The sequence below is a fragment of the Cololabis saira genome, chromosome 4, assembly GCF_033807715.1.
Source record: "Cololabis saira isolate AMF1-May2022 chromosome 4, fColSai1.1, whole genome shotgun sequence".
NCBI lineage: Eukaryota > Metazoa > Chordata > Actinopteri > Beloniformes > Belonidae > Cololabis > Cololabis saira.
Genome location: NC_084590.1, coordinates 24217185 through 24242777, shown reverse-complemented (window position 1 = coordinate 24242777; position 25593 = coordinate 24217185). Strand labels below are relative to the sequence as shown.

At 37.7% G+C, this 25593-nt stretch overlaps 2 protein-coding genes across 2 annotated transcripts; both read right to left on the bottom strand.

Moving 5' to 3' along the window:
* Positions 1 to 2191: 2191 nt before the first annotated feature.
* Positions 2192 to 11861, bottom strand: rab38a (RAB38a, member RAS oncogene family). The gene is made up of 3 exons (XM_061720280.1): positions 11600 to 11861; positions 5855 to 6135; positions 2192 to 3249 (listed from the first exon to the last, which is right to left on the bottom strand). The coding sequence occupies exons 1-3, from the start codon at positions 11799 to 11801 to the stop codon at positions 3094 to 3096; spliced, it is 639 nt and encodes a 212-aa protein (XP_061576264.1). The 5' UTR covers positions 11802 to 11861; the 3' UTR covers positions 2192 to 3093.
* Positions 11862 to 14134: 2273 nt separating this feature from the next.
* On the bottom strand, positions 14135 to 24786 carry ctsc (cathepsin C). Its single transcript, XM_061719235.1, has 8 exons — positions 24474 to 24786; positions 22883 to 23028; positions 22209 to 22363; positions 18836 to 18991; positions 18522 to 18640; positions 16228 to 16359; positions 15695 to 15927; positions 14135 to 15278 (listed from the first exon to the last, which is right to left on the bottom strand). Exons 1-8 carry the CDS (start codon positions 24628 to 24630, stop codon positions 15012 to 15014), a joined length of 1365 nt encoding a protein of 454 aa, XP_061575219.1. The 5' UTR covers positions 24631 to 24786; the 3' UTR covers positions 14135 to 15011.
* Between the last annotated feature and the right edge of the window lie 807 nt (positions 24787 to 25593).

Sequence of the window (25593 nt, the reverse complement as noted above, 5' to 3'; positions counted from 1 at the left end):
GTACTAATGTTTCGGATGCACTAAAAAATCTCACATACTGTTTTTGCATACTCATTAGGGTGGAAGTATGCAATTTCGGACGCAGCCCATGTGTCCGCTATCGCTTACAATGATGAACCAATCAGAGAACAGGACGCTTACCTCAAAGATGAATGATTTAAAACGTGAGTGTATTTTTCTGTATTAGTTACAACTGAACGATATTCATAGTTATTATGAATCAGTTGAATAAAGTTCGACTTACCAGACTGTGCAGGGAAATTAAAACATACCTACATGTGACATTAGGCTACATGAAATTATCACATATGATCAAAAATTGTACGTTCACTATGGGCCTGATTTACTAAAGGTTTACGTGCGTAAAAACGTGTGCAAACTTGACATCACCCGCAAACCAATGTGCAAGCTGATCTACTAACAGCGTGCAAAGAGGACTGCGCCTCTCAAATGAGCAAAATAGCACACGCTGTTCATTTAGTACTTTTGCCCTGATGAATAATCAATATGGGGCGTACCCGCCAGAAAGTGCTAAATACTGGGAGGGGAAAATGCAAATAGGTTCATTTACCACACGCAATGAGATTTACCAAGCCTGAAAGTTTTTACGGGGATTGTGATTGCGTCTGTATTTAATACGTTCGAAAGGAAGGTGCTAATCTGCTGCTGCTGTTATTGTGGCAAGGAGGCGACAACGCCAAAATCAAAGAATACGCAGAGAGAGAGTCTTTATTCTGCTGCATGCTATTTTAAAAATGGTTGCACAAGTTTTATTAAAGGCCACTTTTTCTTTAGTTCTTCGCCTTATATCTTGCCACCTGCTTTTAACCTCATCTGCCGTTCTTTTTGTCTTACCCACTGCATTTATTCTATCGCAGATTTTCTCCCATAATGCGTTTCTTTTGGTAATGTTTACATTTCTTTGCTGTAGTTCATGAATGTGTTTATTTGCCTCTTCCACTAATATCTCTAACTCCAACTCGTCAAATTTCATTTTGCGCTTGCGACTATCCTGCTTTCCATCCGTAGTCTCCATGGCGCAAACCGTAAGACACGCAACACCTCATTTAAATACTGCAGTTTGCACCTGTTATCAATTGCGCAAGCATTCTTAGTTGATCACCCGCAAACCACACAACAACAGCACGTGCAAACTTTTTCAGTGCACACGCAATTTAGTACTCTTTATTTAGGATCTTAGTAAATCAGGCCCTATGTGTTCACAGGTACCATACATTTGAAGATCTATGTTTTCTTTTTGGGAATCATAAAACCATGTTTTGATAAACATGAAACCAACACTGTATAATTTCACAACATGTTCAAAAACCTTTATAATCAAGAGGAGTTTAAATCGTTCAACTTTGCTGTTCATTAGAGTTCCATATTAATACGTGGTAAGGCTTAAATGTGAATACAGTCGAACAAAAATACCAGTAACTTTGAGCACAAATCAGCGGCCTTTTGTATTACATGATGTACCAGTAAGTCCTTTAGAGAGAGGTGCATTAAATTACCATGTCTTGAAATGACTGGCTATTACTGGCTATTAAGATTTCATTTTAAGTTGTGAAAGTTTGCTACAAGGCTGAAAATGTGAGCTTCAGTCTAATTGTGATTTCCTCCTGGTACCATCAAGTGGAGTGGATGATTAATTTACGCAGGAAATAATCAGGGAGATGTCAGTCAAGTCTCATCACTAGAAAGGGTTATGAAAATGTCTCTTAAAAAGATTTTCTTTAACCAACATCTTTTGCTTTATAATTTCTGTTGATTATATGAACATCAGAAAAATGTGAGCAAGTGGAACTCAGTTATGCAAAGTATATTACTAATTTTATTTCTAATATCCCAACAATAATGAGAATAGCAGCCGAGCCTGATTGAAAATGTCTCATGTAATCATGTCTGCCAGAACAAACTGACCTATTCCACCTCAGGCAAGATGGATTTTGATGATTTCCTGTGGGTCCAAGGACAGACATTTCTTCAGTCCACTAGCAGTCATTCCGGTTGGAAACTTCAATTGAGCTGTTTTTATGGACCCTACATAAAATGATCAGAAAAGGTTTGTGCTAACATGTGCCAAATTATTTATCGAATAAAATCAGTCTAACACAGAAGAGACTTGACAAAAGAAAGGCAGCAAACCAGTGAAGCTTTTATTCATATGAAAATTTTGCAAACTGGATGCATCTTTGGTTCTACAATCTTATTTCACTCTATATGATATGTACATAGATGTATACATATTTGCATTTATCATAAAATTACAAATGTTACAAATATTTCACAGTGGAATAGAAATGTAATATAAAACCACTGAATTAAAACAGATACAGATCTTGCTTTAACACAGCCTTCTTTAATACACAGACATGTTTATCATAGAATTTTAAATATGTTGCCATGGTAATGGGTTGAATTCTACCTCAGCAGTGAAAAGAGAAAACAATATGCACCTTTTAAGTGCATTTATAAATAATATATAGTGGAGATATCTGTTGACGATGGAAAATAAAATGCACTTTTAATTATATCCATATCATTTGCTATACATGACATTGGAGCGAGCATTATCGGTGCAATAACAATAAAGATATAAAATAAATGAACCAGATCCGAACAAAGTGTATCATGTAACGAGGATGTGGTCTTATCAGGACTGAGAGCACATTGCATTGGTGGAAATGAAATGTAAATTTCTTGCAGGCACCAAATCACATCAAGAGTGGTAGAATTGAATGGCAGTGACGGGATGGAGGGAGAAAGAGAGACAGCCACCATGGTTTGTCTGGAACGATCACCTCCACGGACCATTAGTGCAGATATACTATGATTTCCTGCAACCTCTAAGCCCATCTGCTAGTTAGCCATGTCACCATGGTAACTCAGGTGGCATTTTTTTTAGGGCTTGAAGTTGCCGAGGGGCTGACCTTGGTTTTGACAAGCGGACACAGCTGCATCCATCTCACTTTCTCTCAGTCTCTGTTTCAATCCATCCGTTACTTGGACCAGCTGCTTCTCTGTCTGTCATAACTTCCTCTTGCTCCCACACACACAAACTCAACTTTGTGCCGTCAGGTGTTACTGTTATTGGGATCTGAAGCAGGCGGAACAAGTTCCACCTTTGTCCTTCTCTAACTGAGGGGTGATGGTGTCGGGAACTTCTGACCGAAGCATGTCATTCTCACTGGCAATGATGTGTTTCACCAAGCAGCTGGCTGCCTCATCAATGTTGATATTCTCCTGAAAAAATAAAGGGGTGGAGAAAGAAGGTAAGGACTTGAGTGAAATGATAAAACAGAGATTATGAAATGCTGGGTATGGTGAGAAAAACAGATTGTTCTTGTTATGAGGCACTCAGAAAGAAGCCAAAAAGGATGTGTGGAGAGCAGACGAACTTATCAAATGGGTCATACTGAGAAGATGAATGGACCACCAGTCATGAGCCATCACATGCTGCTGGTCTAAATAACAATGAACCCTCATCCTTTTCTAACACTTAAAAATGTGCAAAACTAAAAACGATGTCAAACTGATGACAAACAGGAAATATCTGACAGTCAAACCTAAATTACATCCATCTAATTTCATTCTCAACATCTGAATCATTTTTCAGAACTGTCTCTAAGATCGAGTACAGTAAAAAATGATTATATATGTCTGTCATAACTAAGTATCTGAATTGATTTGAAGTGAAGAATGAAAACTACCGTTGTTCATATACGGTGATATGATAAATATACTGTAAAGCTTTTTCCTTTTTTGGAGAAACAGAAGGATCTAAAAAAAATCCTATAGCCTATGTGTTTTCTGATCTGCTCTTTTGATGCAGCAGTAAAATATAAAAATAGCCTATTTATTAAAATGTTATTTTGGGGTTATTGAATTTTGGAAACAAGATTGCTGCCAAATGTCTGCATCTTACTTGCAGTACCGACTACAAATAAACACTTCTACTCTTTGTTAAATTCACTTCTTACCATACAATCTAATGGATGTAGTGTTTACATCTATTTAAGCTGTTCAAGATGAAGAGCTGGAGTCATTGTAGTTATTTAGGCAGTCACTCTTCTACAAATGCCATTTGAAGCATCAAGATGACAATCACTTAATATTCACAACATCCTTTTATTATTTGTGTAACACAAGTACAATAAAACTTGTTGCTAAGTGGCAGTTTTATTGCTGCTGCAGTTTTTCATCAAACCAAAAGAACGTGTCTGTGTGTACACTGAGGCGGTGGTGCGACTTGTCACATACCTGATTCAACTGTGCATAATTTTACAAAAATGTCACATGCTCCGTCTTATGACTGGATTAGTTCCTCGGTTTCACCAACTTGCTCTCACACTGAAGCATTTGTTATCTGTTTATACTATACTAACGTTTACCTGAGCCTGAACCTGACTGAGTCATGAAGTCGCTTTAAATTGAGTGTAAAGTGTTGAAAAAGATTTAAAAGTTAATGTATGGACACAAGGTGGTGTTGGACTGTGTGCGTGCGTGCGTGCGTGCGTGCGTGCGTGCGTGCGTGCGTGCGTGCGTGCGTGCGTGCGTGCGTGCGTGTGAACAGTCTATTTTCTTCCTTCACCACCCAGTTGTGAGATTCCTCGCCACCACGGTTGGGACTTGAGGAGAGTCAGAGACCTTACAGTCAGCAGCTCATGCTGATATTCCTTTCCACATCTCCAGTCATAATTTTCTTTTACTATAGTTTGTCAATACAACATTTTAAAATTTTTGTAGTGACTTTCTTTATCCGATTAATGCTATTTTATGTCAAATCCTGACAAAATTCAGACATATAGGCTATGACGGCATGAAATGCACTTATTCTTGTTACCTGAGCAGATGGTTACATGCGTACATATGTACGCTGAATAATTTAAAACGGCAATTTTGCGGCAGATCAAAGTCATCCACAAACTTGCTTTCAGGTTTTTAGTTATGCTTCAGTTGATATTTGGTGATATTTGCACATAAAAAGAGGAAGAAAAAAAGCTATGAGAAGGAGCTGGAAGCACATCAACTTTCTGCCTGGCTGTGAAATTTTAAATTTGACTTGCATTCTACCCATGCACGCGTGACTCGCATCACGATGGGACCGCATGCCTGTCCGCATCTGGTCAGAAGCGTTGATGCGGGGTTCAGGAATTTTGGGTGGTAAAAGTTAACAGCCATACATGTTTGACGTCAGCGAGCTTCAGATAAGGATAAGGAAACTGGTGATTGGTGGATGAATCGTAATCTGCAGGAGAGCATAGCTGTAGCATCTTCTTCACTTGTTTCCTCTAAGTGGTTCATTCAATGTTACCATAGTTTTAAAAACTTCCCCCGTGGACATTACAGAAATATAAAAATATCTTTCTTCTCATCTGATTCTCATCAAGAAGGAGAATTAGCCACATTAAACTACTCCTATGTGTTTTTATAGTAAGTGAAAAATAGTGTAACGATATAGTCCCTCAACATTCCTAGACATCCTGTCTGGATGACAAAACCTCTGATTCGAGAGCAGCTGACCTGGAAAAACACAGAGGGAGCGTCTGCTATGAGCCTCTGCGGGAAGACTGCAGAGCTTTGAGGTTTTATTCATATGCAAATACTGATCAGACTGAGACAGTGAAGCTCCGCACATTTAAAGGGGTTCTTCACATCCTGTAGTGGCGTCCTCTGAATAATCAGCCGCTGGGTCAGAGAGTCAAGGATCCCAGCTGCTTCTCGAGAACAATCGAACAGAACAGGGATGCCTGTTGACGTAGAGGCATGAACCACAAAACTCTGCTTGAAGGCCGGCCTTTCCTTCTGTTAATGTTACCATTTGTGCACCATGTGTCATTTCTCTTACCTTGGCAGATGTCTCAAACCATCCCACAAAGCCATTCTCCTGGCAGAACTGCTCCATCTTTATTCCATTGTTGGTCAGTACATCCCGACCCTGGTCACATTTATTAGCCAAAAGCACGGTGGCTACGTGTTTCCCATTGGCAAGTGTCACTTTGGAATCCAAGTCCTCCTTCCATTTGGTGACGGCCTCAAAGGAAGCGGGCCGCGTCACATCAAACACGATGAAGGCGCCCATAGCTTCTCGGTAATACACACGGGTCATGTTGCCGAACCTTTCCTGACCTGGAAGACACGCAAGCGGACATGGGTTATGGTTTGGTACGAGCATTAAAGTGGGTGAATAATTCATCTGAAATGTAAGGATGGCAAAATGGCCCTTCAGAGCAAATGGACTCAGACACTTGAAATGAGTCATGCGGTTTACTCATTTCTTGACACTCCTGACTCATACTCGCTTGCATCCGTGCATTCACCACATTTTTCACGTGGTTCTGATACACACGGACCATTTACAGGTTCTTACTGTTACAGAGCAGCAGAGGAAGACGGATGAGATGGCCCGAAGCAGAAAGAGCAGGAAGGAAGATGGAATGTGTCTTCAGCGTTTGTGTCTGCTTGCCTGTGAAATTGTCTGTAAGGATTCTTGAGGGTAAAATGAATTTAATAAGCCCTGCTGGAATGTTCTATCCACAGATTTTCTCCATCATAAATCTCCTGTAGCACAATCAGCTTTAGACTAAAGTCAGCTTGTGGGCTTTTTCACACTGGGAGCCAACCAACAATATTTGAACTGATCTTTTTAACAACTCAGCATGAGTGCTGACATAGCATATTAACATAAGAAGCTTTTTGTTTTTTCTTTTTTATTCGTTTGAGTCTCACTAAACTGTTTCTCACCTGAGCAGGTGGATCAGACCACAGGGTCAGCAGCACAACAGCTGTCAGGATTACAGTTTAGCTCAAGGACCTACAGATGGGTAGAGTCTCTTTACCTCTTTGAAATGGGTCTTTATTTCTATCCACCGTTAAGTTTTTCGCTGCTTATGTGCACATTCATATCCTGGTTTAACACTGTATGCATATGATTGTGTCGGTGCTCACTGAAGTATCCAGATATCTAAGGAAAACTCTATAAATTCACCTCATCCATCACGACCAACAATACTTCTGAGAAGATTTTCAAAGAGATTTGTCACAATTTGAGCAGCGTAACACAAAAAAAATGTAGAAATGTCTTTCTGACACCACAAAACATGGCACAGTTTTCCAACTAAATCAATATCACCAGCTCCGTGTCATCTGTGATGACACCTGTGATGACACAGATGTATATTTGTATATTATTGAGTTAGAAAGCTTTTGAAAAGTATGAAAATAAGGTATGAGATCGGAACATGTGAAGTATTTTCATACAGATCCAGAACAGCTACAAATATGTCACAGTTCATTTGAAATTTCACTTTGTCATATGAACAAAATTTAGACCTGACGTTATCCAAACCTTTAGGATAAAAACTTTCAAGACATACAGTAGGCTACAGACCTACGACGGAGTATTAGGGCCAAACTAAGACAAAAAAAAATTGAAATTACGAGTATAAAGTCATAAAATTACATGAATAAAGTTATAATGTTGCGAGAATAAAGTTGTAATAGAATAAAGTCGTAATATTATGAGAATAAAGTCGTAATATTACGAGAATAAAGTCGTAACATTACGAGAATAAAGTCGTAACATTACGAGAATAAAGTCGTAATAACCTATTACAAGAATAAAGTGGTAATTTATGAGAATAAAGTCGTAATATTATGAGAATAAAACGGAAGAGCCTCTTCTCCCTGTGTTAAAATGAGATGAGGAATATTGAGCATCTTGTGAAGTTATATTTACATATTATATTATATATTACGACTTTATTCTCGTAATATTACGACTTTATTCTCACAACATTATGACTTTATTCTGGTAATTCTACGACTTTATTCACATATTATTATGACTTTATTTTCGTAATTTTCATTTTTTTTTTTTTTTGTCTTAGTTTGGCCCTAATACTCCGTCGTACAGACCAAAGGTTTGGACACACCTTCTCATTAAAACAAATGGGGAAGTGTGTCCAAACTTTTAGTCTGTACCGTATATTATAATAAAGATGAAGCTTGGTGTATGTAATGGCAGCTGATTTCTGATTTCATGTGTGAGAAAAAATATGCTTCTGTAGATATAGACCTTTACACCACTATCAGTGGATATTCAAAAGCTCAACAGTACATCATTGAGCTGATGAAATAGTCCCTGAAACTGTCTCATCTTAGATGTTGTCCTGAAAAAGCCATCCTGGTGAATGTAGAGAAGCACAAGGTGACTTATTAGATCTGTGACCCAAGGTAACATCATCATTCCTCACAGAGACCTGATGGCATGCAGGGTAAAATTAAACATAATTAGATGTAACCAGAGAAAAACAGATGTAAAAATAACTATTTTATTCTATTTTTACCAGAAGTAAACTGTGGTCACAGTGCTCTCAGTTTAGACAATCGTAGAGAAACTAAAATGAGGTTTGAGTTGTTGTAGATGGTGAAAATGTAATCCTCTGTGGCTCTTATTCTGAGTAGTCCTCCCCAATTCTACCAGTCGGGTGTAATCAGTGTTTACTGGTAAAACATTAACTACTCATAAGTATTTCACACAAGTGCGTTTCTTTCAGAGGTTCCCGATGTCCTGATCCACACTGAATGATGAGACCAAATAATGCTGTTACGGCCACAACGGACTGTAACGTTCAAGCTTTCCCACCAAAGGGTCTCCACTAGGGATGGGCGGTATGGACTAAAAAATGTATCACGATAATTTCTGGCATTTATCCCGATAACGATAAAAATGACGATAAAAAATACCAATTCAGCTCCACCTTTTTAACTATAAATCTATCACCACATTCAGTCTTTGGAGCCCCCAAATCACTGCTCTAAAAGATACTAAATACTACTAAACTACACCAATTAAATTGAATTAATAAAAAACAATAAAATGAGTTACACCTGTACTTCCTTCCTGGCTCATATCTTTCTTTCTTTCTGGCTCATATCTTTCTTTCTTTCTTTCTTTCTTTCTTTCTTTCTTTCTTTCTTTCTTTCTTTCTTTCTTTCTTTCTTTCTTTCTTTCTTTCTTTCTTTCTTTCTTTCTTTCTTTCTTTCTTTCTTTCTCCCTCTCTCTTTCTTTCTTTCTTCCTTCCTTCCTTTCTTTCTTTCTTTCTTTCTGGCTCATATCTTTCTTTCTCTCTCCCTCTCTCTTTCTTTCTTCCTTACTTCCTTTCTTCTTTCTTTCTTTCTTTCTTTCTTTCTTTCTTTCTTTCTTTCTTTCTGGCTCATATCTTTCTTTCTTTCTTTCTTTCTTTCTCTCTCCTTCTCTCTCTCTTTCTTTCTTTCTTTCTTTCTTTCTCTCTCCCTCTCTCTTTCTTTCTTTCCCTCTCCCTCTTTCTTTTTTTCTCTCTCCCTCTTTCTTTCTTTCTCTCTCCCTCTTTATTTCTTTCTTTCTTTCTTTCTTTCTTTCTTTCTTTCTTTCTGCGTGGATTTAACACAGAACCATAAATCCGGCTTTACACAGAAACGTCATGAACGGGAGTTTATCGTTTTTACCGCGAGATGACACATTCTTACCATGGGGAATTTCTTTGACGGTTTATCGTGAACGGTAAAATATCACCCATTCCTAGTCTCCACTACTTTTAGTCAGGTGCAGAGAGCGTTTAAAAGTACAATCGGTACAAGACCCAGAGCAGTTTTTCTCTGAGGGAGACGCTCTTCTTGAGTTCATAATAAAAGCTTTCTGTATACGAGGTCTTGGGCCTCAAATCTCCTTCACATGAGTTTGAACACATGACTGCTTGCGCCTACTGGAGAAAGCACACGGGAGGGGAGAGAGCAGCAGGTCAGAGGATTCTTCTAAAACCTCAGCCGACACTCATGTGACATGAGACCGCTGTAGCCTTCAGGTCTGTCATCTTACACAACTGTACGCAGTTAAAAAGGCTGTATTATTGCTGTTCTCTTGTGCCTGCCGAGGGCAATCAGAGTGTTACATATTCACAGAAACATATGTTAAGCTAACTTATAATAAATAAAAGAAAAAGACAAACAGAACACCCACTCCTCAGAGCTAACCTCCTACATTACAGTATGCCTCATATGATAACACATATATACAGTATTAACCATAATAATCGATGCACAAGTGAGGGACTATAATTGATCTGGCAATTATTTTTCAAAAAGGCTTTTTTATTTATTATAATACTCTCATAGTGGGTAGAAATCTAAAGACCTGCGTGCTGACCATAAAACTGTAGCAATGATATTGAAAACCTGCGTTTATTTGGTCTTGAGTGGGAGCTTGTGCACTTATTGGGCTCTAAATGAGAAAAGATGACCTCACTTGAATGCCGGTGACCAGCTGATGAAGTGGCTCATGCTGAGGACCTGCAACCCTGGCAGACAGACGCCACGGCCTCTGTCTGTGTTATAATGTGGTATCGTGCCGCTATTTCATTAAAGTCACCTTCGGGCTCATTTTACATCTAAATGGTTTAAAATTGAACCTGGAAAAGTGGGGATCCCGGTGATCGAAAGTGACAGATTCTTCTGGTGAGCAGATGACTATTATGATCCGTCAATAAAAACATCTAAACATGGTCAGGATTCAGTGGCCTTCTTCTCCCTTCCCTTCAACAGTTTATCTGCAAATACTTTCAACTTCGCTAAACAGGACTCTTAATCTCATAAGCCAACATTTAATAGATTTATAAATGTCATTTTGTGACAATAAAGCAGATTCTTGGACATGTTTGACAGAGACAATACAGCAAAACAACAACAATTTTGATTGCACTTATATGGAAGGCTTTCCATATAGATGAATTAGTTTCCAGATGTGGCCTGAAGCTTTTACACAAAGTAAATATCTACCTACAGAATGTTAATAATAATGCCATAAACATGTTTATGTGCTACTAATCTTCAATCTCCTTCCTACACATTTGTACGACGGAGTATTAGGGCCAAACAAAAAAAAACAAAAAAAGGAAATTACGAGAATAAAGTCATAATGTAATGAGAATAAAGTCGTAAAATTATGAGAATAAAGTCATAATATTACGAGAATAAAGTCGTAATATTACGAGAATAAAGTCGTAATATTACGAGAATAAAGTTGTAATATATTATAAATATATAAATATAACTTCACAAGATGCTCAATATTCTTCATTTTAACACAGGGAGAAGAGGCTCTTCCTGTTAGATAAATTACCACTTTATTTTCATAATATTATGACTTTATTCTCATAAATTACCACTTTATTCATTACGACTTTATTCTCGTAATGTCACAACTTTATTCTCGCAATTTTACGACTTTATTCTCGGAATTTTACGACTTTATTCTCGTAATTTTACGACTTTATTCTCATTATATTATGACTTTATTCTCGTAATTTTACGACTTTATTCTCATTATATTATGACTTTATTCTCGTAATTTTACGACTTTATTCTCATTATATTATGACTCTATTCTCGTAATTTCCAATTTTTTTTTTTTTGTCTTAGTTTGGCCCTAATACTCCGTCGTACATTTGTAATGTACTTGATTAAAGACATTTATTTCAAACTAAATCAACATTGCAACAGCCCCCTGAAGGTGATTAAAGTCTAAAGTTTGAACACTGAAGGCTGCAGCCAGTACCTGCGATGTCCCACAGCTGCAGACGCACCGTCTCCTGGTCCCAGTTGAGGACCTTGAGAGCGAAGTCCACCCCGATGGTGGCTCGGTAGTTGGGGCTGAAGTTGTGATGGACATACCGCTTGATGATGCTGGTCTTCCCCACCCCGAGGTCCCCTATCACAAGGATCTTGTACAGGTGCTCCTTGTGGTGGTTGTTCTGCATGGCGACCGAGGAGGGCGAGAGCTGAACATGAATCCACCATGAAGGAGAGAAGTTGCGGGATGAACCGGGGGAAGGGAGGGAGGGGGGGGGGGGGCAGAGCCGGGACAGAGGGAAGTGGAGAGAGCTGGGAAAGTGGAGTGAAGGAGCAGCTACGCCCTGCTGGCCCGCTCCAGGACGGGGGGCGCAGACCGACCTTGTGACTGAAGCCTGAATCGACGCAGAGCCTACGCCGTAGGGTACGCGGCGACGCGCACCGTACGGCGTTGGTGTAACGCGGGACCATAAATCAGCCTTGACGCAGGGCCGCTGCCAGTGATGCTGATGAACCGCAGCAGACGTTTATGTAAAACTTATGTTAACAGTGCTCCAAAACCTGGGAGTATTTACACAAGCGTAAAAAGTAATAATAGTACAGGAAAGCCCCTTTTAAGAACGTGGTTATTAAACCCACCTATTTTCAGAATATGTAACTTACTTTAAAACCTTCAAAAACCTTTAAAAAATTCAAACCCTTTAAAATATTGGTGTTAACAAACTGATACATTAACATGCTCGCTTTTTAATTTAAATATATATGTTCATGTTGATGTAGCTTAGCATTTATTTTTGTCATGTTTACTGTATGTGTGGAAACCCTCAATTGTACTGTGTACTGTGTACTGTGTAACCCTTAACCATCCATGTGTTATTCATCTATTTATTTATTTTATTATCATTATTGTTGTTGTTGTTGTTGTTGTTGTTGTTGTTATTATTATTATTATTATTATTATGTAATTATTTTATTTTTATCTTCTTTTTTATATATTCTGTTTTATTGCTATTATCTTCTTTGTATGTGGGAACCGGGGAGGGTGGGATATATGTGGGGTTGTTTGTCTTAAAAAATATTCAAAAAAATAAAATAAAATATATATATATATATATATATATATATATATATATATATATATATATATATATATATATACACATTATATAGCAAGATCTCTGCAGACAGAATGAGGACAAACGTCCAGAAATATTAATTAGGGCTCAGTTATAAAAACATTTATATATTAAAACCTCTTAATAACACTTAGAGCAGTGTTATCCAATCCAGGGCTTTGGGATCCACTGCCCTGCATTTTTTAGAGGATTTCCTGCTTTATTACACCACATTCAGATGATTGGATAACCTGTCATCAAGCCATTCTGTCTACAGATCTCTTTTTAGACAGGCCTTCTCCCTGGGAACTTGTTGCATCCCTGGCATCAGCACTACCACAGTCCTTCTCATTGTTTTATTGCTGTTGGTTTTGTTTATACTGTATTTTATTGGTGCTTTTTGTTTTGAGTGTTTGATGGACTGATTACTCTTTTAACTTTGTACGGTGACCTTGAATGTCTAGAAAAGCGCCCATAAATAAAATGAATTAATTATTAATTATTATTATTATTATTATCATATCTTTGTATTTACTGTACTAATTACATTTTCGTTGAGCCAGGTTTACTGGAGTTGGGAAAGTCCTTAAACATGCAGGGCAATGAGGCCCGTAAGGACCAGGTTTGGGAATCCCTGATTTAAAGTATCAGCAAATACATTTTTAATAAATGGAATGAAAATACGGCAAAAAGGGACAGAAAATCAAAACTCATACCAGGCATGCAGGACTTTTATTAGACGTAACTAGAGGCTAAAAGTGACCCTTTAGGATATGAGCGATTGGAGTTGCTGCCCATAAAACTACTTTAAAGCCACACACTCTGAGAAGTGAAGAAAAACAAGCAAAATCTGGAGCTACTCTCCTACCATGTGTAAAAAGTAACTAGCCAGACGGTACTCTAGATATCAGCGATATTGTTCCATGTTATGTAACCTACCACCTCTCATTAACTTTATATTAATGCATGGCGGTGGCAGTTTCATACTGTGGGAATGTTGAGGAAAACCTAATTCTGGAGAACTGCAAGAGGCACCAACATTCAACTAAATATTGCAGATAACATATGCACGTAGTAAAGGAAAACAGATCAACATATCAAGGTATGTGCAAATCTGTCAATGACCATGAATTAAAGCCAGTTATGTTTTAAGTTAAATTAATATAGTATTTGTCACCACAAAAATAAATCATTTTCATGATTACAGACTATAACCATCACAAACGTTTTGTTGAAAATGGTATAAGTCTTAGGAAAATCTGACCGAAAAAAATATGACTTCCACAAAATCTAAGATCCTAAGCAGATCAAAAAAAGAAAAAAAATGATCTCGTTTAAAAAAATACAACAAAGTATTAATTTGAAATCATCCCAAAATAAAAAAAAAAATGAAGACAGACACAGAATAAGATTAATCCCTTTTTTTAATTCAAAAATCCTTTTCAAATGCTCTTCAAGGAACACAACACAGCAAACAATTCATACACCAATTCTCCTCTGTGCTTCCCTGAGCGAGATAGATCCTCGTTGTGCACTGGCAAACAATCAATATTCCCAAATTCCCTTTTAAACCTGTCACAGTTTGTTCCGATTCATTGTGAGGCTGTACTGGCAGTTACGGCCTGAAGCCAACAGGCAGCTAATGGGTGATGGACGAAAACAGCACACAAAGACAAAAAAGAAACATACCAGATCACAAGTTACAGTTCACCTTTAAACCACATCAAGAGGAAAAAAAGTCCCTTCAATTAAAATTTCAAAAAAATAGAAAACCAGTAAACTAATGGCTTGTTGAGAAACTTAAAAAAAGAATAACTCCATAAAATACATTTTTGCACAATGTGAAGTAGTTTTGTGTTGCTTTTTTCCCTCATCAATGTTTGACCAATATATAGTCAACAACATGATTTTAGATCATGGCAGTAAACCTTGGCAGTAAATTTGACAACAGGTAGGCTACATGATTATATTAAAAAAAAAAAAAAAAAAAAAAAAAAAAGCAAATTTTTTGATTAGAAATGTTTGAAATGTACACCCTGAACAAATTCTGATTGAGATTCTGGTTTCAGAATGATCACATTAAAGCTTAAAATCAGCAACTATTCATGTTAGCGTGAAATCTTTCTGAACTCCACCTGATGTCTAAAATGAGGGAGAAAATGTCTCCTTCAGGCACATGTTGAAAAACAGACATCCTAGTGTAAATGTGGAATATATCTGATTTATACTCTGCAAACTAATCATCAAGGCAGCCTGTTTTCTTCTATCCAGAGTTTCCAGCCTTTAAAGTTTGGGGATGGGTTTGGCTGCTACCGCAATGCTCTCGATAGAGCACTCATCGCTTCCCCTGCGAATTCGGAAGTAGCCGTCCTCGCCCCAGCCGGTGCCCCAGCTGTTCTTGACGATCCAGTACTTCTGTCCCGTCATGTGGCAGCGGCCGTAGCCCACCAGCAGCACAGCATGGTTGGTCAGCTCGAAGGGGTTGAAGGGGTCTGCGAGGCCTGTGTGGTGGTAGATTCCCTCCTTATAGTGCATGAAGTCAGAGTAGACCTGTGGACAAACATGGATATTTACCAGTTTTTTTTCTTTTCTATGTTATTACCCTTTTTGAAGGAAAAAAAAAGTTGTAAGACATAAAATAGAAAAAATTTACCTATGAAGTTGAGATTTCTGTATAACTGATCTCAACAGATCAGTATTAGCTGAGTGTGGCTTCAGTACCATAGTACCATATTTACAGAATGAATATAAATAAAAACATTTTTAGAAAAAAACTGTTTTGGAGAAATGGCTCAATTACGCAAGTGAGACACATTTTAGGGTTTTTTTTTTTGGCCCAAATATCTTCTGCCTGATTTATCCTTACAATGCTTGCAAAAAACTGCACCAGTAGAAATGCTTTTACTTTCTCCTTAATTGAGGGTAAATAGTTGAACACAAGTAATTCATGGGAGTAGCAGTTGTACCTCAAAGGCTACTGCCATAGGTCCGTTCTTGACGAGTTCCTGCATCATGGCCGCTTCACTGCAGCCGCCATAAAATCCCCCCACGTAGCCGTACTCTGCAGCGTACATTCGGCCACACTTTTGAGGAACGCCACAGGGAGAGTTCTTTCCAATGTACGGAAAGCACGACTCATCCACAATGCCAAAATCCTGTACGTACTTCCCAATCAGATATGGGAACCCTCCATCACAACCTTAAAGAAAAAAAAGATTAAAATTGTGGTTTTGTCACTGGACAAAGAATTCGCATTTGTCAAGGAATATTTTTCAAAGTTGTCTTGATTTTTTATTTTTTTTAATGAGGGAATGTAGCTCAAGATGGGGAATTTACATGAAACTTTTGGTGGATCTTTCAAAGAATTTGTGGAAATGCACCAATGAGAACATTTATAGAATTACCCTACAGTCTGTAACTCAAGAAGGATGCTAAAAAAAAAATAAATCAAACATTTAGTGGCTCAAGAAAAAAAATGTGTTTTAGACTGTTGGTTTACCTTGAGCGTATTCAGAGCAGGACACCACTTGTTGGGGGCTGAGGATGGGAGCGTCGCTGCCGTTTGTGAGGATTCGAATACGAGCTTCAAGCATCCCCATAGTGGCAAAAGAGTAGCAGCTACCACAGGATCCTGGAACAGGGAATATCAGATTTACAATGACAAACCATGTTGTGAGGAAATACAGCCCTAAAATGCAGAAAATTCTGAGAGAATGGAAAATGCCATGGGAAAAACTATAATGATTTACTTCATTACACACATCTTTCTACTCATCGACTTCATTATATTTGTTAATCAAACGTCCTTTACAGCATTTCAGATTTGCAACACATTCCCAGAAATGCAATTTAAGCTTAGTATTGTGTTAAACAGAGAAATAATTATCTTTTAAATAGGTGATGCCATTCCACTGTAATTATGATTTTGTACAGAAGCAATTTCTGATCGAGCGCTGAGACATTCAAGGTCAAAAAAACAAAACAAAACAAAAAAAAAAAAACACTGAAATGCTTAAATAATGTTTTTCAAAGACAGACTGGAAGGGATATGCATTTTAATGCATCCTTCAACAGTGCATAGTACGATTAAACAAACAATAAAACAGTTTTTGTGTAATGGACAAACGTGCAAGCCTTTGACAGCACTGGATTAAGAACTGTCATTTATCAACAGCCATATATTGTCAACGCCACTCAATAAATGTTTATATATATATATATATATATATATATATATATATATATATACATGTTTATATATTAACCTTGTTCAGAGGCGCCACTGATGGGAGGACAGTATTGAAATGAAAAATGCAACATCAGTTATCTCAAACTGTTACAGGCATCAATACGCTTATGCAGGAAGAAAAGGACAAAATGAAACCTAAAGTGTGTTATCAATTAGTACCATCAATACCAGAATGGTTTTAGTGTTTAACAGGAACCTCACCAAGCGATACCAGCGTGGTCATTTAAATGAATACGTTACAGAACTAAAATGACTTGAAGCGCATTACATTGATATAATTGATGCTGATTAAGTTAATGAGAGAAACCATGAGATATGTTCATAACATCAGCAATGAAACAAAATTCAACGTAAATTAAAGACTCACCAGCATTTTCAACAATACCCAAATAATAATAATTTTACAGTATTAACGCTGCAATAATACCCAAACTTTGCTAACTATAATGTCTCAAACACAAATTATAGATGCTATTTTCTGAGGATATAACAAGTGGAGGAAGCATAATACAGCTTCACATTATGTGTAGTTTGTGCATATCAACATGTCTCTAATGGTTAACCAAAACTGTCTTGATCTTGAAGTTACGCCCACACAGCCCTCAATCTTACTCAGCAGATACCTCTGTGCACTTTAATGGCGCATTTGTTGAAGACAGCATTTCACCACTCAGCACATAATGCTCCTGTAATGCTCCTGCCCCAGTATACTTATCCACTATAGTTATGCTCAACAATGGAGCAAGGCACTGGCACAAACAGATTAAAGAAAAGTGGTTAGCATACAAAGTGTCAGGCGCCAGGTTCTTAATAAAATGCTCTGCAGGAATAAATTGGGTCAGGGAACAGAGGCTGCAGGGTGCTGGGAGTTGTTTAATTGTAGTAATGACTCAAGATGTCACAGAGGAACTGTTAAATTAGGGCCAAAGCCTTGAGTTACTTCAAACAGATGAGGTGAAATAAAATAAATGGACAAGTGTGGAAGGCCTGCCGTTGTAGACTGTGAGGTGACTCAAAGTGAAGGCAAGTGTTTGTCACATTTAACCAAAAAGAGCAAATTGAAAAAAAACTTCTTGCACTGGCTCATGACACCTACATTTGCCTAAATGACAACTTGTTTCTTTCTGTGCAGTCGAGAAGTCCTCTGTGCGGTGTTAAAAGAGACACATGATGCCATAGTTCAATATTTATACAACTGTCTCTTTTCCCAAAATCTACATTTATGCTTTACGATGAGGAAAAACATGGGGTTAAAAAGGGTGTAATCTGGTGAATAATTCAATAAATTGTTAGATTAAATTGAAAAAAAAAACCCACAACTTTGGTCAGTGAAAGACCAGTGCTCTGGGACTCTTTGCTAAACTGCACTGCACTAATGATTTATTTAGACATTTTGAAAAACAAAAACAGTTTTCATGATAACACAATCAACTTGATATCTCTTCAAGCGTAAAGATACAGATGTCATCCCTTGAATTCCGTAGCTTGTGTAGATTTTCATGGATTTCTAATGTCATTCACCCAGCGTAACAGTGCAACGTTACCTTGGTTTCTCACAGGGCTGACAAAGTTAACGCCATCAATAGTTCTCCAATCCCAGCGTTCAGGCAGAGCTGCTGCCATCCTGGCTAAATCAGCTGTCACAGGCCTGCTGCGAACAGGCCTGCAGGGAGAAAGAACCACACTTGATGAACCATTAAACTAAGGTGGACACACTGCAAGCACTTTTATACAGTATAAACAAGACAGAGAGCTATTTATCCATATAGACATCCATACATACGTTTTTCCTCCATACAACCAGTTCTGTGGTCTAAAAAAAAAAAAAAAAAAAAGGGAAATACAAGACAATACTCACTTAGGGACACGGGAGGCAGGCCCCCCTGCTCTGTGATGAAGCTCCAGCAAAGTGTATGTTTCATGTTCAGAATATGGCACAGCCTTCCACGATTTCTGTACAGAGTTGATTAAACCAATGAAGTCCAGGTTGTGCGTGTACGGTTTCTGGAGGAGCCTGGTGGATGAATAATGCAATAGGTGAGGCTGATTTGAGCAAAGGACTAGTCTTTGCCACAAGCAAGAAAAGAAAAAAACAGCATCACAATAGGTAGTGAAAGTTGCTGTGAATACAGATTCTAACCATTACATGAAATCATACAACAGAGCTGCAATAAACTCTACTTTTATCCCCAGTTTAATAGTTATTATTAACATCGCTGAGGGAGAAAAAAAAAGTTGCTACTCTCTTTCTCTCCACGCTATCAACTGAGAAATGAAGGAGCATGTGACCAAAACTACAAAAAACAACACATTTGTGTCTTCTTAAACGTGACTGTATTAAACCTTTTAAATTTGTATAACAGTGCCTGTTGCATAATATTTTTTGTTCATGTACTCTACAGGATCACCTGCAAATGTGTTGGAAATGAGTTTTTCCTCAGTGCTGGTAAACATGACAGATTAAACTTGATACAGCTCACGCCACGGACATGGTACGAAACACTTTGATCTTTTATTAGATAGTCACAGTCACCATGTTCCTCTATGTATTGCAACTTGAAACATAAATGAGTCACATCCTTGTTTAAGAATCGATAGTGTATTTTTTGGTCATTAAATACCTTAAGATTTCCTCAGACACCAAAACAAGGGCAGACTTTCAGCAGCATTTTAAAGATTACATAATTAGAGAAATGTCCTAGCATGACACCACCAGCAACCAGCTTTAACAGAAGTACTCAAATCTGCTGAATTTAATTCCAGTCATTTCCTGAACAGAGTAGATGTCTTGAATTATAAACTTAATTTTTACTTGTAAAGTTTATGGAAGGTTTTGGGCGTGAACATGTGGAGATATTTTCCTCTGATCAGAAAACTCTTTCCACACATCCCTTGATGCTTGCAAGGGCAAATAACTTGCAGAAGGTTTTCTTATGTTTAAGCAAGTCAAAAATGAGCAAAAATATGAATCAACTGTTTTCAAGAAGAATCTCAAGTGCGTTTATTAGAAACAAGGTCAGCTGGAAGAGGTGGGAAATCAGGTTCCTTTTCATGTCTTTAAAACTTACAAAAGAGTAACAAGAAAATTCTGATTAAAAAAATAGAAAAAGGGTCAGAAATAAAATCCAAGATGCCTTTTTTTTTTTAAACACACAAAAAAAAAAAATTCACAAATATTCCTTTTGGCAAGTATCACATCTTGTAAATACTTTTCATCCCCAGTTAAAGCTACAGAAAGGAACTTTTTAGTTTCATCACTGTTGATGTGTGTGGAGTGATGGTATAGGCTGGTTTCCAGCATCACGGTATATCAGCATGTCACTCAAGTTGAGCCCTCATAGCATTCGTTGCAACACTGAAATAACAGAATCTCTGTTCAGCATTACTCTCAGTTTATAAACAATATATTTCAAAACTACAATTACAATACCATGATATTTTTGATCCTCACACGCCCATGCCAGAAGCAATACACAGTTGCACTAAGAGACATCTATGATAGGAGACCCAAGTTACTTTAACTGCTGTTTCTGCTAGCAGGGACAGCTAGACGACACTTCTTAAAAGTAAACAACTATTACTTGAACTTACATCACTAAGGGCATTTTAACATTAAAAAAAGGTCTTTGTTCTGCTTTATGAGTCCCTCTGGGTGAGAAATTCCCCACATAAGAACGTTCAACCAGCCTACAGTTCTGGGAAATTCTTGAAAGAAACATGGAAAAGCCTGCAGATGACACCTTTTAAGTTGCTCCATTGTGGATTTTAATGTCTGTTTTGCATCGTCATACTGCTGTAGAAGCCATTTTTCGCAACTTTAGCTTCTCTCTTGTTTTTTTTTTAAATCATCTTCTTAGCAGGCAATGTGACAGTTGCTTGCAGCATTTTCAGGCATTTAATCAAACCTAAATGCAACTGGTTGCAACACAAGTCCAAAGCTTGATTAAGGCTCCTCTCCAGGCTGCCTCCACACCAGTACGTTTTTATTTGAAGCCTTGAAACTCCCGTTACTGTTATGCCTGGCATACACACTACTCCAAAAGAACAAAATCATTTTTTATTGCCTTTAGATCCTATTTTGGGTCATAAATACAGCTGATGTGGTTTAATGTGGCAGGAGATAACCTTAAATACTTGTAAACAGTGAAACAGCAGCAGCAACTTACTTCCCAGGTCACACATAACATTCTTGCTTTATCGCTCCTGTATCATGCAAACATCAGATGATAATACCCAGACGTGCCTGAACCACAGTGTAAACAACAAGTTTTTTACTCAATTTTACTGATATGCTCATGGCCAGTGATTAAAGAGGACAAGTACTGATAACAGATGGACAGTGTGGAGGAGGGTCACCTTTGTTTTGAAGCTGCATTTTGGAAAAATTCCAAACTAAAGGACATATTTTTGTTCAGAGTTTTCTAAACTTCGTGAAAATCTTTTCAGTTATGTCAGTTCACCTGTTTTATACCAAAAGTAGTGTAGGTTTTCTTAAACATGTTCATTGAAGAGGTTTAAGTCTTTCCGGGTGCCAACAGTAGCATTTTAACCCAGAGTGTAAAACACATTCAGAACAAGTACACCAACTACTGATACAAAAATAATGAGGAAAAAAGTGGGAAAAAAAGTAAAAATCTTAAAATACAGAAATCAGATGAGAATCACTGTGCAATCTGTTCATTAAAAGATGTAGTCACAAGGCAATACTCACCTTCAACTCCAAAAACTGAAGCCACTTCACTCCATATTTAAAATGGAGGGATGGAGACATTGTTTTTCTATTTTTTTTTTAAATTGACCAGACTCCATAGTATTATTGTGTCCGATTCCCTGCCAGTTTGATGTGCTGCATGTAAACTGGCGTCATTTAGCTCTGCCTGAACACCAAAATAGACCTAGTGTGCATCTGTAGTGCAGCAGAGAAGGCCGGCGCTTCTGAAACACGGCACAGCACTTCTGGGGGGACCACTCTCAGCCACTAGACTAGAGTGGCAGTAATTTTCAACTGGCACAGCCCAGCCAGACCACGGTGCTTCAGCACCGGTGGGACCCAGGGCCAAGCTTTAGCGAGTTTGCATCAGTGAAAGAAGAACAGAGGACAATTCTGAAGCAGAAATGTCTACACAGAAGCTTTCCTCATGTGCCATTAAGTAACCTGCTGTAAGAAAATCGTTAGTTTCTACTCTTTGACTAACCTACAAACCTGTCATCATAATGGTACCGTGCCGTACCTGCTGCCGAGTAGCGGTTTGTAATCCGTTCGGGTCGGCACTGGGTTTGCCCTCTTTCCTACAAAACAGGCCCAGTTATGTCCCAGGACGTCATGGACCCACCCTGGCAGGGTCTGGTCACAGTAGCTGGTCACGTTAGGGCCGTCCTGAGTGTACTGCAAATGTGAGGAGATAAAGAAATTAAAGCTTTTTGACTTTTACACATTTTGTGTCATTTTGTTGCAAAACAATAAATGTTCTCTTTAAAAAGGAGAAATGTATCAAACCCAGATTAGAAAATACACACGAGATAATATATTTTCTACAAAAGCATCCAGGTGTTCACTTAGTCACAGGTCTGAGACGAAACGGATACATTTACACACTCATATATCACAAGACCCAGAGAAAGAGGAAGTCCAAAAACACATGGAAAAGCACACCAGCACACTTTAAAACTGAACGTTTGACACATTTCCTTCAAGTCAGTGTCACATGAGCAATTGGAAATAACGGATAACCACAAGAGTTACTTCTGTCGTTACTGCAGCGGGTATTATGTAGATACTGTCACACTAGATAAACGGAGAGGAAATAGATGGAGGGAGGCAAACTTGAACTAGTCACATAACAGATATTAATGCATTTTTCCATTCTTCTCTGGCATTTAAGGTTTGAGGTTCTTTAACACTTACCTTAAAGAAGGCGAACCATTTGTATCCTCCAATGACCACCTCAAAGCCTTGATTGTAAATGAGCGTGAAGAAGCCAGTGTTTCCCAGCTCATCTGTGGCCACAGACAGTTTGTCCAGTGTCACAGTCACTGTGTTTTCACCTGTGGCTGAGAAAACACCCAAAAACATTTTATACACTGGGAATAACCAAATCAGTTCAAATTATTTTCTACCAGTCACTCCAATAATGATTTATTTTTCTATTCATTTAATCATATGACAAAAAGGTAATCAATTCCTGTTTTCAATCAGTGTAAAGTCACATCTGTCAGGAGTCAGCAGTTTCTGTTCCACTAAAAAACAGGCCTTATCATGTAGCGTGACATTTACAGACGTGCATTTTCACAAGAAAAGGAAACAGTCTTTATTTTCTTTAAACAGCTAATGATAGTCCATGGGCCAGACCAGATATCAGTACCACTCAAGGTGACAAAACGTGCTTATAATTTTTGAAAAGATCCATGTCTATAGATTATATTTTGGTATGATAACCCTTCCTGAGTGGCAGCTGTATCAGAGTTATCAGCTCATGAAGTTACCCACCCCCTTCAGAAAATTACATTTTAGATGCTGGTGCATATCCTGGTTTAGACTCATGTACACGATATCTGTCAATGTTTCACAACATTGTCTTTGGTATCATTTTAAGCATTCATTCAAGCTAAGATGTGAATGTTTCTGATCAACATAGAGTTCACTGCAGCTCTTTAAACTATAAACAACACACATTTTTACACCATTTTCGCCTAAATTATATACTATATTTTAGCCCTGTGTCATCTAGGAACAACAGAGACACAAAATACAAAAATTGGAATACTCATAGGAGCATAAGGATTCAGGAAATGTATCACATCTTAGCTTGAATGAATGCTTTAAAGGTCCCCTTTAAAATGATATCAAAGACAATATTGTGACATATTGACAGATATTCTGTACATGCACTGCAAAAACTCAAAGTCTTACCAGGAATATTTGTCTTATTTCTAGTTAAAATGTCACATTTTTAGTCGAAAAATCTCATTACACTTAAAACAAGAGTCGTTACCAGAAAAATAACTTATTTGACAATTTTCACCTGTTTCAAGTAAATTTTCACTTGAAATAAGTAGAAGAATCTGCCAGTGGGACAAGATTTATCTTCTCATTACAAGCAAAAAAATCTTGTTCCACTGGCAGATTTTTCTACTTATTCTAAGTGAAAATCTACTTGAAACAGGTGAAAATTGTAGTTTTTTCCAGTGATGAGTCTTGTTTTAAGTGTAATTAAATTTATTTTGAGACATTTTAACTAGAAATAAGACAAATATTCTTGTTGATTTTGAGTTTTTGCAGTGTGAGTCTAAACCAGGATATGCAGCAGCATCTAAAATGTAATTTTCTGAAGGGGCTGGGTAACTTCATGAGCTGATAACTATGATACAGCTGCCACTCAGGAAGGGTTATCATACCAAAATATCATCTATAGACATGGATATTTTCAAAAATCATAAATTTGGTCACCTTGAGTGGTGCTGACCAGAGAAATGTTGGACTAATGAGCTGCATTTACCTTGATTGGAGCAGTTGACCGTGCTGTCGTGCCCCCCCCGGGACACCTGGAGCACCCAGGTCCCCACCAGGTCCTGGTAGCTGCAGTTGGCCGGGGTGTCAGCCCCAGACCCCGCAACACCCAGCAGGAACACACACAGAACCCCGCAGAGCCTCATCTCCACTCTCACACACTGCACCACCTGCACTAACACCTAACAAACCGAGCTGTTGGAGGAGATCACTACACGTTTCTCCTTGAGTATCTACCAGAAGTTGTGCTGCGAACTTGGTGTAACGCGGAACCATAAATCAGCCTGTCCTAGTTGTGCACATGCGCACAGTTGTCTAGTTGCAAGGCTAATAGCTAATGAGCAAAGCAGGCCTATTAACTTTTTTTTTCGTTATTATGGTTCCAAGTCATACAGAACATGACGGATTTATCTGATGAAATGTATGTAAACTCCAAGTATGTCATGCGTAGCTGGGTTCACACTTTTAAAGACGTATAATTGTGTAACATGTTGCTAAGTAAACGAACAAGGAAACGCATGACCGGTAACACTCCCGCTCCGTATTGTTCTTTGTCTGTAGTTTCGGTTTCCTCGTCACATGACTCGCCAGCTGCGAGCATGCGCGTGAGGCGTGAAGTAAGGCAAGGCAAGTTTATCAACAACAGCAACAGTGCTTTACAAAGAGATACATACGAAGCATGATTTGAAGTTTAAAAATTATACAGAATAAAACAGAATAGGTTTTGCACCCGAAATTTAGAAGTACCAGTGTAGAAAAGAGTTAAAAAGCAATAATTAAAATACAAACAGACATCACTTAAAAATAATTAACGAGTTGCAAGAATTAAAAGTTGCAATGCATTATATATGTATATATATATATATATATATATATATATATATATATATATATATATATATATATATATATATATATATATATATATATATATATATATATATGTACATATGTATATATATATATATATATATATGTACATATGTATATATATATATATATATATATATATATATATATATATATATATATATATATATATATATATATATATATATATATATATACACACACACACACACACACACACACATAAAAAAAATATGGTT